General features: G+C 40.1%; 1 protein-coding gene across 3 annotated transcripts in view; it reads left to right on the top strand.

Annotated features, from left to right (window-relative positions):
- casz1 (castor zinc finger 1) overlaps nt 1–13980 on the top strand; it is a 170108-nt gene that overhangs the window by 85551 nt on the left and 70577 nt on the right. Inside the window, exon 1 of one of the 3 annotated variants that reach the window (XM_086141195.1) lies at nt 9846–10336. The exons of 1 other annotated variant lie outside the window; for it this stretch is intronic. In XM_086141195.1, the coding sequence (XP_085997321.1) occupies nt 10288–10336 (49 nt within the window). In that variant the 5' untranslated portion in view covers nt 9846–10287. Of the gene's footprint in view, nt 1–9845; nt 10337–13980 lie in introns of those variants that run through there. One more of the 3 variants, XM_086141193.1, reaches the window with a different exon arrangement.

Below are 13980 nucleotides of genomic sequence, written 5' to 3'. Positions count from 1 at the left end.
TAAAAAAGCAAAAACGGGCCGTATGTGGCCCACAAGCTGTAAAATGTACAGTGCAGATAGAATCATCCAAACAATCTTTTCTTTCAAAAGTCTTTTCTTTTTCCCATCTGGTTATAGCAACAACAACTGCAACTTTGGCTGGTTGGGATTGTCTCTTAACTTACGGTGTCACCATCCTCTATATCTGCTCAATGGGTGCCAAACTGTGTGGTCGTTGGACTATTAAGTTCATGGTAGAATCCCAAGATCATGCTACAATACAGCTCGTTCTACAAGAAATAGACACATTTCTCCATGGGAGGGAGTACACCATCATGTGGCCTAGAAACCAACATTCAGACAAGGTATTTTATTGACTATACACTGAGTTAGTTTTATTTAGTCCTTCAGTAGCGATGTAAAATTTTGTTTAACTAAAGCTGAATGGAGAGCTCTTGATCATTTACCGCTTACTTCAGCCTTCCATATGCTACATATTTCTGCTGTAAAGTAGACCAGGTACTTACAGAATCGTTGACTTTTACAGACTGCCGTGTGTTTGTGTGTAAACACTGGCATAACGCATTAAAGTAATTGATTGTTGAAAAACAGACATAAACTGTTATCGTTTCCTTGGCGACGGCAAGCATTATCTGGGTTGTGTTGATGAATTGAAGCAAAACACCCTGTAATTCGTATCAACTCTATTATTTTTTCAGCTCAAAGAGGAAAAATCAATTGAAACAAGCTCTTATGGGTGGATGGATGCTAGTTTTGATCAATAACATTTTCATAGGGGTAGCGCTTTTGGTTTAGATTGAGGCCAGGTTATACAAGCCTGTACATATAGGTTCAGATCTGTTATTTGCTTGATAGCCACTGGAACGAGACAGTATTTTGGTAGATGTTTTTGCGCGTAAGTTGATTTTTGGATGAGAACATAAATATAGATTATTTGATTGACTGAGGATGTGACTCAAAAAAAACAGGTCAAGGTCAGTCAACAACACAAAGCCTAATCCTGTCCATCTTTTGTATTCCATCAAGTGTCACTCGTATTCCACTGGGAACCACTGTCCCTTCAGCATATGGAAATAAAGGCCCATAGTTCAATTATACATGCCCATTGAGCCCGAGAATATTGACATATCTCAGCATTCTGAAAATGTCACAGATAATGATCAACCAGTTCAACGGAAAAGGTTTTCATAGCAATCGAGATCTAGAGGAAAGATGTGTGGAGTATCAAACTTGTAAAATATATGAACACAATATACCTGCTCAAAGGGCTCCATACTCATAAAAGCTTTTTCCTATCAAGCCGGCATAATCCTACATCCGTGGCCTCGCTCACAAATGCAAATAAGGCGTGCCACGTTGTCAATTAGGAGTTATGGACTGAAGATGTAGTGCACATTGAATTACATCTTTAATGTTGTGAGAGAGTACCGTTAGAGTTTTTCCAGATTTTAATATTTTAAGTGATATCAAACTGAACTGTTAACTGTTTCATCTTCTGGCTGACATTGCCTAATCAATGTCTGCAGGAGCCGGAGGATTGATTTTTCCTAACCTATTACGGGAGACCAACACACTCTCTTGAATGTAACGTCATTATATATCAACGCTCATGCAAAGCTCCGCTCGTCAAAAGCTTTGCGCAAGTCTTCACCTGTACTTGATTTATTTGTTTGTATTTTCAGTTTACTGTGAAACATTACTGCGTCTGAAAAGAGATAGATAAATGAAATGTACTTGCTTACCACCATGGTTTACCTGGAATTTTTACAAGCGTAATGGAGGAAGGGACAATTGACACGACTCAAATGAGGTTCATAAGCCCACCACCAATGCGAAAAATAATAAGATATTACGACGACAATAAAGTTGATACCTGTATCTAACCTCTTCCTTCTCCTATGGTTTTTGGTAGTTTTTTTTTATTTTGTCTCTGTTTTTGATTTGTCATTCCTTTTTTTTTTTGAGCCATATATAGAGGCAATATATAAATTGATCTAATCTGGTTACAGCTTGCTATTTTCCACAGTTATATTTCAAAACTCCCATCCTCCCCCACTCTGCCTCTGTCTTTACCGCCCTCACTCTCTACCCCCTATCTGGCCTGACCTACATGGTAGTCACATGGCCCCGGTTCCCTGGCTTGGCATTTTATGGAAAATCTGCAGGAGATAAAGCCACAGGGTTTAAAGTGTTATCCCTGCCTGTCCTTTGAGAAGGGTTAAACACTGAATGAGGAGGTGTTATTGCATCAATGCTGTTGGACACACACAGGCAGCAAAGAGAATATCTTCCTCCCTCCTATCCCTCCTCTCTCTCTCTCTCTCTCTCTCTCACTCACCCCGTCAGTTTGATTGGATTTAGTAGAGTGTCACCACTGTGACTTTGGGGGATTTCTTTTACCTTGTCACTGTCTTTTGCATGCTCGCCTGGGTTATTTACTTAACTTGTCCAGAAAATGGACTGTGCTCTACAGCTTAGTGCCAAAGCAAGGGGGAGAGACAGTGCCCTGTGGTAGCAGAGATGTGCCAGACAGGCACCTATGCTATTGCTCACCTGCTCCGGCTTGCCTACTCCCTTGTTGGTGCTGAGGGCTTAGTTTTGCTCTGTGACCGAGTCCCCTTCACACTGTTGTCTGCCTGTAAATTTTCTGCTGCCCTTGCTATTCAGCCAATTACAGCAAAAGAGCTTTAGCGATTTTTTTTTTTTTTTTCTTCCCTTCCCTACCTCCTGGTGTTTATTTATATATTTATTATACAAGCAAATGACACACATTCCTGAAGGTTAAAAAAATGCTGAATTTCATAGTCTATATAATGTCAACTTTTTCCTAGAGCAAGTCCAATCAATAGAAGCGTGCTCTCTCTCTTGTTTAGAACAAATACACATAATGTGGAGTAGTGCAGTCTCTTGTCTGCTGCTTTTTGTAAATATTTTCATGAATATTTCATAACACTGTCATTTAGTTCACATTAGAAGAACAATCGGCATGTTCATTAATCTTTATTATAAGTTCTAAAACAAAGTCATATTTCTTTAGATTTAAAAAGAACTTCAAGTGGAAAAAATACTGTACTCTTGTTCTTTTTATTTCTTTTTCTTTTTTTCTTTATTAATTAAAAAAAAAAAAAGTTAAAGCTTGAGGTCGCATTTTTCAAGTTAAATTGTATATTTAACAATGTCAGTGTTTTGAGTTGCAGACATTAATCTTCTTTGTTAACTTCAGTAATCCCAGCTACATTATGTATCCACTACTTGCTTCAGCTCAGATATAGTCATTCTTTAAATACACATTTTCCCACTTTCAAATAGACAGCAACCTGCTGAGGTCTAGGTCTCAGTCCCCAGTGGAAAGGAGAGGGTACAGTTTACAATTCATTTCCAGGTCAAATGGCTCTACTGTAGTTACAGATATTTATGGCGTCTCGCTTTGATTTGCAATGGAATAAACTGTAACATCTTGGTGATTCCAAGGTCTTCGCCTTGCCGGAAATTCAGTTACCTGAACTATTTAAGCAAAGGATTCCGCTCCACTTTATTTTCAAACAGTATTCAGACAGCATGCTGTATGTAGCTAAATTATTCCTTCCAATTAAGCTAAGCACTTGCTACCCTCTGCACAGGCTTGCCACAAAACAAGTTGTAAAGTTTCACATTTACACACTACAGTGTTTCACACAGGAGCGGCAAACTGCAGACAAAGAAACACCGCAGCATGCAGCATGACTGGTTTAGATATAAATAAAAGATGGAAAGGCAAACTCATTTACCAGCAATAGCACAGAGTGGATTGGCCCATCTAACCATTTAATATTCAGCAGAGAACTACCACATCTGAGCACCATAACAAAAGAAGCAGATAGACTCAATGGATGCCCACTTCTCAACTTTTTTCTAATTGTTTATATATTTATCTTTAACGTTTCTTTTGCTCTGTTATTGTTTTTGAAATTCAAACATGTTCCGAAATGCTCTTGACCAAATGCGCTGAAAGTTTCGAGCATCATCATCCGCACGACATGAACTATAATGCACATCCACAAAGCAGTGACTCAGAATGATCGCGTTCTGATAGCAAATGCCAGTCAAGACAGTATGGTTGCAATGTAGCGGTGAACAGCATCACAGATTTTCTTTTCTTTTCTTTCATAAAAACAAACCCAAAGTTGCACAACTTATAATTTGTGCATTAAGCAAACGGTAAGACAAAACACGCGGCGTTCCAAGAAAAGACAGACGGTAAATAAAGGGCCTTTTCAGGCAGTGCAAAAATCAGCCACACCTAGGAGTGGAAACGGAAAGCAAAACTGCTTAATGTGGAAAAACAAAGACAGAAACACTCCAAGGTAAAGTCAGAATTAGGATCCTGAAAGATTTATGCTTCCATTTTATTTATAATTTGTTTTCTTTTCCTTATTGGAATTGAGTTACAACTGAATATTTGATGAACGCTGCCCAGAAGTAAGGATGTTATCTCAGCAAGGAAACAAAAACCATAGAGAAACAACCTAGAAATATATTTTTTGCAAAGTTTGCATTTTTAGAATAAACTAATGTGCCTCTGTTCGTACAAGTGGCTTGTTAATTGAATGCCGGGGAAGTTCACTATCTGCAGGTTGTGCTGAGCCAAAAGGAGGCTAGGATGCGCTGTTCCATATGCACTACGCTGAGTGCCGGGTACTCTCCGTGCGCGGAACACCATCTGCATTTTGCTGTTAACGCGCCTTCACATCCAAGGGAGGATTAAGGAGAAAATCCCCAGTTTTTTTTCAACCAGTTGACAAATATCAGATTTGTCTCTAAAAAATTAGCTCCATCTATATCTCCCACCATATGACACATAGAAAAGATTATCGCTAATACCCGACCAGCTTGGGTGTGGAAAAAGCAGATTAAAGTTTCAGTTTGGTCATATTTACCCAGGCACTTCAAGTATGAGACTGCCTGGATTACACAGTAGACAGACCTCTCCACAAAATGCCCCCCCCCACACATGTATGCCAACACACACCCCGAGCCTTGCTATCCAGAAACAAGATGTCTGCCTTGAAACAATTAGACATCATACTTAAATGATTCATCATTTCACAGTCAGTCTTTCTCTTCTATGTGTGCTTTAAGCGGGCAGAGGGAGCTGCCAAAGGGGGGAATAAAAGCAGCAGGTGCCTTTTCAGAGGTGGCTTTCTAGTCTGCAGAGGGTGCTGAGCTGTTATTTCAGTGGCCCGACGGTTAGGACCGGGGGGTGGCTGGGAAATGGACCCGGCGAATGACCCGAGACCCCGGAGCCGTCGTATTAGCGACGCGCGCTCCGTTTCAAGTGTCCGGCAACTATCGCCTGCTCCCCTTGAGCGGCATTTCGGGAGAAATCGAACGGGATTCCGATCCCCGGCCACTGGTCGGGGAAAAAAAACAAACAAAAAAACCCCATAGACACAGTGCCCCGATTTAAAAACCTGCCCATAATGATAAACTCCTTTGACCCAGACGGAGGTCATTTGCGTTGGCTATGACAGATTGTAAGACTGGACGCACACGATTATTACCCATCAGCATGCATCAGAGGGATTTAAACATTCGAATAAGATGCTTCTTAAGCCTCTGCTAAGACAGTATGTTCTTCATGCCCATTTCATTATCAAATGCATCATCATTATCTGCTGAGGACAAAACTGAGGGCCTTAGGCTTTACCTGGTGTCCTGGATGTTGACTTCCTTGCTTCCACTCAAGACCACTGCCCCACCCAGAGGTTGCTTTATGAACACAGGAGCCCCATAAATGAAATTAAGGTGTCAATTAGTCAATTACAGCATAATAACTCTGAGGGCAGACATTTAGAGACAGAGAGAACCTCTGCTAAGTTCATTTCCTCCGGCCCAAGAGCCGAGCGCTTGGCACACGTCACTCCCCACCCAGACTCGCTGAATAAGGGCCCCAGCGCTCTCCCTAATGTTATTTTCCCCTGGATATCTTTTTTGATCAACAATTTCCTTCCATGGGTTTGTTTTTCAGATGCTGGGGATGCAGTTTTTCTCTACCCAATTTGGCTGGGGAGAATTTTATAATTTAGTAATTAAAATCTTTGTTAGGCTTTAGAAATTGCAGTTAATTGAATTTAATGGGAAGATGAATTTCAATTTTATTTGATTAGCAGGACCCCTGGCATAGGTATTTATGGAAGAAACTCTACAAAAATATGCTGTGTGGGCTAAGATGGCATAATAGAATTACATCTAATCAGATTTCACTGTCATGAATTTCACTCTAATTTCACTATAATTTTCCATTAGATAGCTGGTTTACAAATATTTGCTCATCTGCGATGGGAAAGGCTATCTGTCTAAAATGATTATGGAGCGAGCCTTCAGAAATATGTCCCTTTTTCCCCCTCCCTTTTAAAAACCAGATTGCGAGGGATCAAAATTAGGAAGATTGCATTATGGATGTCTGCATCCGGGAGAGCAATGGGGGAGATATGATGATTACGGCCGGGGGATGAAAGCAGTGTCAAGAAAAATATATGACTCAAAAACACGGGCCTTTTTCTATCAACAGAATCTCTGCTCTCAGCACACTGCTGCCAAGTAACATACTATATCATAATTCATGTAATATCATAAACAGGGCACAAATAAAATAATGTTGACTCAAACATATACCCTATGCTTCATCCAAACTCCATGCTAATTGCTTTCAAGTGTGTACCTATAATGAGATTTTCCACTTTGATTTTCATAGTGTATGTATGGAGATGTATATACAGCCATGCGGCAATTATCCAAATCAAATGAGATTCGGAGGAATCATTGTCAGGAGTAATGCAAATGATGATCATCAAGAAGTGGTGTATCGCCATCATCATTGTACTGGCTGTAAGTTTAATATTCAGGCCCCTTCTCAGCTTAAAAATAAATATATAATGCAATATAAACAGACGTGAGTGGGAATAATATTCCACATCGCAGACAACCTCGAATAACACAAGGGTGAACTCTCGCCGAATCCCACTTTAACAGCCCCAGCTTCAGAATTAAGCTTTTACATGTTCAATTTCCTGCCAATTTGACATCAACATGACAGTGAATATCCAGAATAAACTTTGCCTTTTGTCTGCGGAAAAACACAAACTATTTTGATTTGTTGTGTTTAAAGTTAGAAGCGGCGCGAGCGGTTCCGCGCCGCTCCCGCTTCGCAACCCCCCCACCTGTACTCCTCTCCCGTTAGGACAGACCTCCGCTCTCCACCCCATGCGGGTAGACTCCCACTCCCTCTCCATTCGCTCACTCACTCTTTGCCCCGAACTGCCACAGACAGCAAGAGGGGTTCAAAAACACAATCTGACTCTCGGCAAAGGTCAGATTTTTCACTCGGCATGTCTCAAGGCTTTGGGCACAAAAGACGCTGAATTCACATCTTTCAACTGGGCCCGAGCTTTTGTCCCGGGGAATGGAGGACTCGGAGCGGGCCCTGCACCAGACCAGCCCCTCCTGGAGTGCACTGTCAGGGGCAGCCAAACGTCTGGCCTGGCGGCGCTTTGACTGATGTACCCCTACCATGTCACATGCGTGACAGCGTGCACACACACTCACACGCACACACACTCCACCTTGCCCTCAACATTCTCCCACATGAACTATACAATACCCTTAGACCACATCAAACGGAAAGCCCCACAGCTTCTTTTGAAAAATAATGGTTTTGCTCCTAAAGATGGCAGCTCGAGGGCCAGAGGGCTGTAATGCTTGGATGACAAACCCTCCTCTGTGGTTGTTGTTTGATGAATAGATTTCAAACAGAAAACAACAATTCCCCCCAATATCAAGTTTAGCGGTACTGTACCAGTTTAGCTTTTGACTAGTACTAAATGTAGCGTCGCATCGGATGGACGCATCCACAACTCCTGAGAAAACTAGTCTAAAGGTTACTATTGTTGCTTTCACGTGTACGTTTTCGACAGAAGTGAGATACTCATATCTTACTCGTTGCATTAGAGCAATTCTTATTCGTAATCTACTCGACATAAATATGAATTTTGTGTTTCGGAACGATCTCCGGAAAAGCTTGTAATACCCTTACTTTTGCCCAAACGATGCGGACTTGATGTCGGTAAAATGTGCTACATGCCAAACAGGTTTACAAATCTGACTCGACACGCGCAAAGAGCGAAACTTAAACTTCCTTGATCAGCTACTTAGAAGAAATCCAAATTCGCGTTTTGGCTCGTATAAGTACACCAAACTGAGATCAGTACCACGTTTTCACGTTTTTCACTCAGCTCCTAGGTGATACACTTTTGCTCCTTTTTAACATAGCTGCGTCACAGCATTATTAATGGCTCCAGACTATAGAATTTGTACAACTGGAAAAACTTGAACCCAATTACCGACAGCAACATTGGCTTTTAACTCACATCCTCTTCCATGTGCATTGTTCAGGTCAAATTTGCGGTAAATTGTTTTAACAATGCCTTGGTGCCGGCCGGCTGTGATTACATTGCTCCCTGAAACTGACTACTTTTAAAATGATAATAATCATACCTTTTCATGAGTATGAGTAATGATGATTGGTTTTTGGGGACAGCTTCTGTTTTTTTGCAACATCCCAGACAGAAGAGCCCATTTTGTCTGATCTCACTCATCTGCTAACAAACTGTATCTTTTTGAGGTAAATGACTGATGTTTGATATTTAAAACAAATCTTACATCTTGACGTCAAGGAGTCCGGTCGCTCCATCGTTTCAAACAAAAGGAATCCCATTTCTATTCAAAATAACAAGAGTTTTATTTACAGCAACGTGTGAGACAGGACCTTTTATTGTATGGTGGTTGAGAAGGAGGAGACAAACATTTTTCCCATTATTAACTAGGATGAGTCATCATCATTTTTAGACTACCCAAAACCTGTTTTATGTATATACTTTGGAGTTTGCTGACAACAGTCAGGAACCAGAGTCAGGAAGGTGTATTATTGCATACAGTTTTTCAGCCATAAACATGTTCATTTCCTCTTTTCTACGACCGGTAAATGCTACTTACCTAGAACCTGTATTCAAAATTAAACCACATGTCAAAAACAGAAATACCCCGTGACCTTTTAAAGTTTAGCAATTTTTTTCTCACTCTAATTCAACTTAATTGTCATGAAGCTGTGTACAGCGTATAGGCGATGGTTACAAATGGTCCAGTGGCACTTTGCATGGCACTGCGGAAGAAACTGCCAGGCAAATAAGGGGTTTGTCTTATAAAGTATTCATTGTCACCTGGTAACGGCTGTCGTTTATCATTTCACCTGAAATTATAATGAAAACTGATAGCTTATCGGTGAAAGGAAAGAAGAAAGAGAGAAGCTTAGAGGGAGAGTGTCAGAAAGCGGCGCACAAAAACAGAGACAAGGGCAGGCTTATTCGGTTTAATTTAAATTAAAAGTCATAAAAATGTTATTTTTCACACAAAACACAAGTTTGCCCCCATGAACGTGACATACAATTGTGAATTGTTGCTTACGTATAACATCGCAATATCCTTTCAATTACAGAGAATGAAATCGCATCGTGTTTCATTCAAATGAAAACATCAAAAACTTATGGGCCATAAAATTATTATAGAGTAAAATATTGCACATATATAAAAAAAAAAAAATACTTGTAATCTTTTCCCTCCCCAAAACCCTTTCTTTTTCCCCTGAAGTGCCTCATTTGAATAGAGGCAGCGCAGGCTCCACCCCAAGAGAGTTGAAAGGCTAGAAGACCACAAAGATGGAAAAGGCCAGCCCACTGAGGGAGGGAGAAAAAAAACTGCTCTGGTTCCTCTGCCATAATTTCCTATCAGCCTATTCAGACAACATCACCAACAGCTTGGTCTGTGCGTGTGTGTATGTGTCTGTGTGCGTGTGTGTGTGTGTGTGTGTGTGTATGGAAGCAGAGCGGAGAGCGGGAGAGAGGTAGCACACGAGAGGCAGAGTGTGTATGAGTGTGTGTGTGTGAGAGAGAGAGAGAGAGGGAGGGAGCAAGAGAGAGAAAGAGAGAGAGCGAGAGAGCATAGAAGGGGGAGGCTCCATATTCTTTCACCTACCCCCCGTCAAACCACAGAAAGGAGGGGCCAGACCCAAAGCTGCCAATCAAATCTGCTCGTGGCAGCCGGCATTATCTCAGCAACAAACTATTGACAGATTACATGTCAAGGAGTTTAGTGCATGATTGAAGGAAGCCTTTTTTTATGTAGTTACTTTTCCGCTTTGTTCCCCCCTCCACCGACCAACATTTGAATGACTTTCTAACTGAGTTGAATAATATTATGAAAGTTACATGTCTGAGAGGATTTAACTTCGACTTCCCTGAATATGGTGAGTACTCTTCTTCTTTTTTAACTTTTTTTTTCTTACCAAATTTGTTTCATTAGCTGACAGTTTAAGGTGTGCCTTTATCTCTGACTAAATATGTAGAGGGAAGTTGTTCACGATTAAACTATGTAGCAACGTATACCAAAGTGTTGCGACACCCTTATTTATAGCTCTTTGACAGTGCCCAAAGGTGACTGCAATATCAAATATGATAGCCTATTTCCCCAGGACTCGACTCATGACACTATTTTGCATGCTGTGTACATATGTGCAGAAAGTTCACGGAGTAAGTTTCATTTTCTCTCGTAAGAATATATTTCAGTTCTACTACATGAGACCAGCAGAACATCAGGTCTGTTATATTCATTTTTATATACAAACTTTTTTTTCATTTTTACTCATTTCATCTCTTTTTTTTTTTTTTTTTTCGATTTACTCGTTTTTACAAGTGAGCACTTAGCACGGTCAAAACACAGGTATTAGTTTTACCACAGAGGCACTGGCGATGCCATTAGGGTGCATGAATGGCCTAAGGGTTTGTTGCCAAGGGGACAAAGCAAACAAACTGTTGTGTTGCTTATGTTATCACACATATAAATGGACTGGCAATGATATCACATTTTCAGTTAACTATGAGTAGTATTTGTAGAGGGTATAGATGTATGACCCATTAATACATAAATATACAGTGCGGGGTAAAATTGTAACAAAAAATATAATGAATGCAACAACTAATATCGTCTTTGTAGGATAAATGTTGGTTAGACTCTTACATTTTTATTTTACCCTTAAACTGAAAAGTATTGGCAGTCGTTGTGTGTACTTTTGGGGATAAACTTGTTTTAACTGGATTGCACTTCACACTAATTATGGCACGCTGCTACTTATAGAAAAAACCCTTCAAAATAAATTGTGGTGTATTTCTTTTTAGTTGTTTTATTTCTCACGTATTTTATTTATTCCACATGTACGTATACCGAGAGGTGTTTTCACCCTCTACGTGTGTGTGTGTGTGTGTGTGTGTGTGTGCGCATGTGTGTGTGTGTTGCTGTGTGTGTGTGTGTGTGTGTGTGTGTGTGTGTGTGTGTTAATAATCTCTGTATGTATGTTTCATTATTTTTATCACACATAGATTTACACCTTAAGTATTACTTTCTGGAGACATGAAAGGTTTTTTTTTTTTCTATTTGGCCTTTTTGTCAATGGAACACTGAATTACTGTATTTTAATCTTACAGAACATACACATTTAATAATTCTTTTTGTAACTGGTCCCACTCCTGACAGAAATACTCTGAAAATAGTTAATTTATATAATAATTATCATTATCATTATCATATTTTTCGAATGAAAATCTGAATTTCAATTTCCTTTTTTGCCAGGTTTTGCTCCAGGCTGTTGTTTTAAGTTAATCTGACAATAATATAGTCTCCCAGCATCTTACTCAGGCACTGTTATTTTTCATGCTCTTCTTATTTGTAGCAATTTAAAATAAAACACAAGCAAGTGGTGACTTTTCATCCTAAATCTAAAAAAAGGTTGGGTAAGCACACCAACTTGAAAACAGCTTTCCACAACACATGCAGAAGACTGACTCGGTGATTATGTCTGGTTATTTAAGGTGTCACATAATATAGTTTTGAATAACAACAAACAAGTACAACTGTTATTGTGACACACCCTAATTTCCAACTTTTTGTCAGCTTGGAAAATGTTTTTCTACCCCTCTCGTGAGTCATAATGTTGATTGCCTTCACCCTCACTGAGTTGTCTCATTAACCCTTTGTGGCCCTCTCCATCTTTTATGGCCTTCCACAAAACCAGGATGAAATGAGGGAGGAAAACAAGTCCTGGTCTGAAGGCCCTCAATAACCTTTTATCACAATTTAGCTATAACCTGAATCAATTTGATGTCTTAAGCAATAAAATATGCTGTTGCACTCCTATTTCTGCTGCTCCTTGGATGACAGTAAATTTACATTTTTTAATTAAACTAGCTGGAATTTTTATTAGGGGGCTGGGCTATGCTAATGGGAATGTTGTGTACAGCAGATTAACAGAGTTTTGAAATAAATTTAACAGGGAGACATTTGGAGAAAAAAAGCGAGTCATTGTCTTTAACCTCTTACAGGCCAATTTCTCCTGGGGGATCCTTGTATTCTAAGGAGCCTTGTCAGGGAAGAGTGCTTCTCAGCAACGAGGTGATTAGTATTACCCTGCCAACCAAAAAACAAAACAAACAAACAAACAAAAAAAAAACTAAATTGCAATCCTTATTTTTCAACAATATCAAAAAAATAACTGTTGAAGTTATATTACAGTCTTTAACCTCAGGTACTCCAGGTTACGTGGAGTGAGAAGAGAAACACGCCTTTGGTTTGCATTTGATAGGTTTAAAAAAAAAAAACTTATTTAACTGTTCCATTTAGCCTTTATATTTAAACATTTTAATTTATATTTGAATAATATTACCCCGTCAAATGTATGTTTTTTTTCCATTTTTATTTTCCTGTTTAAATAAATTCAACTTCCATCAATAAAGTGATTATCCAATTTTTACACAGAAAAGAATATATGACACAAAAGCGTACATTTGACGGATAGCGGCCACGAATATGTTTGCAGAGTTTTATGATCCACTCTCAGTATCTGATTAATGCTACGGTTTTACCAGAGTAGCACTGGGAGAGAAGGGGAACACAGACAGCAGACGAGGGGAGGGAGGTGTGTGTGTGCGCGCGCCCGCGTATGTGTGTGTGTGTGTGTGTGTGTGTGTGTGTGCGCGCGTGAGTTCGTGTGCATCTGTGTGTCTGTGTGTGTGTGTGTGTGTGTGTGTGCGCGCGCGTTTGCGTGTGTATGTATGTGTGCACACTCACCCGTGCAAGGGGGTAGACAGAGAGAGAGGGATAGCTGAGTCCTGATTGAGCTCGTGCCCAGTCATCGCAGCCAGCACCATAATTACCTTAACCCTTTTCTTTTAATTCCCAAATCACACCAACTGGCCTTTTTTTTTTGTGACAAATAGAGGAAACATCAGAGATCAAATGATGAAATAAACTCCAGATGCACGCGGGGCTGCCATGCATCCTCCTGCAGTAGCCAAAATGTTCAGGGCTACTTGATATGGGCCAGGAACGAGGCAAGTGGCATCATCACCCCCTTTCTACACTCCTGTGCACTCATGCAGTGGCCAGCACCTAATTAAAACCTCAAAGCTCCCCGTCACCAATTTGGAGTAATGGCCTAATTAATACTCGGTGAAGAAATATTCAAGAATGATAAACAGATTGCACCTTGGGTCTTCATTGCCTCGATAATCTAAAATGTGACGGGCCAACTTTTATCATCACAGATAATGCATGTTTGTTAAACTGCTCCACGATGAGGAGGGAAACGGTCTGATTTTTCTTAAGAAATCATGTCGAAAAAAGGTTTTATGGAATTTCAATTTGTATAAAGTAAGATGGGTTTCATCGCTTATTATTTCCTGTGCGCTTTTTTTTTTTTTCCCTTTCTCGCTCGGCGCGGCGCAAGCACTCGAAAAGAAATCCCGCCTTTCGTTTCTAAGCTGAATAAGCCATGTCATGTATTCTAGTGTGTGGATTCAAGACAGAAGATTCCCATAACTTATTTTACAACTTGATTTC

This window comes from Fistularia commersonii, chromosome 34 (assembly GCF_037954325.1).
Source record: "Fistularia commersonii isolate RoL2024-O1a breed Wild chromosome 34, RoL_Fcom_v1.0, whole genome shotgun sequence".
In the NCBI taxonomy this organism is placed as follows: domain Eukaryota; kingdom Metazoa; phylum Chordata; class Actinopteri; order Syngnathiformes; family Fistulariidae; genus Fistularia; species Fistularia commersonii.
This window is presented reverse-complemented; position numbering and strand designations above follow the sequence as displayed.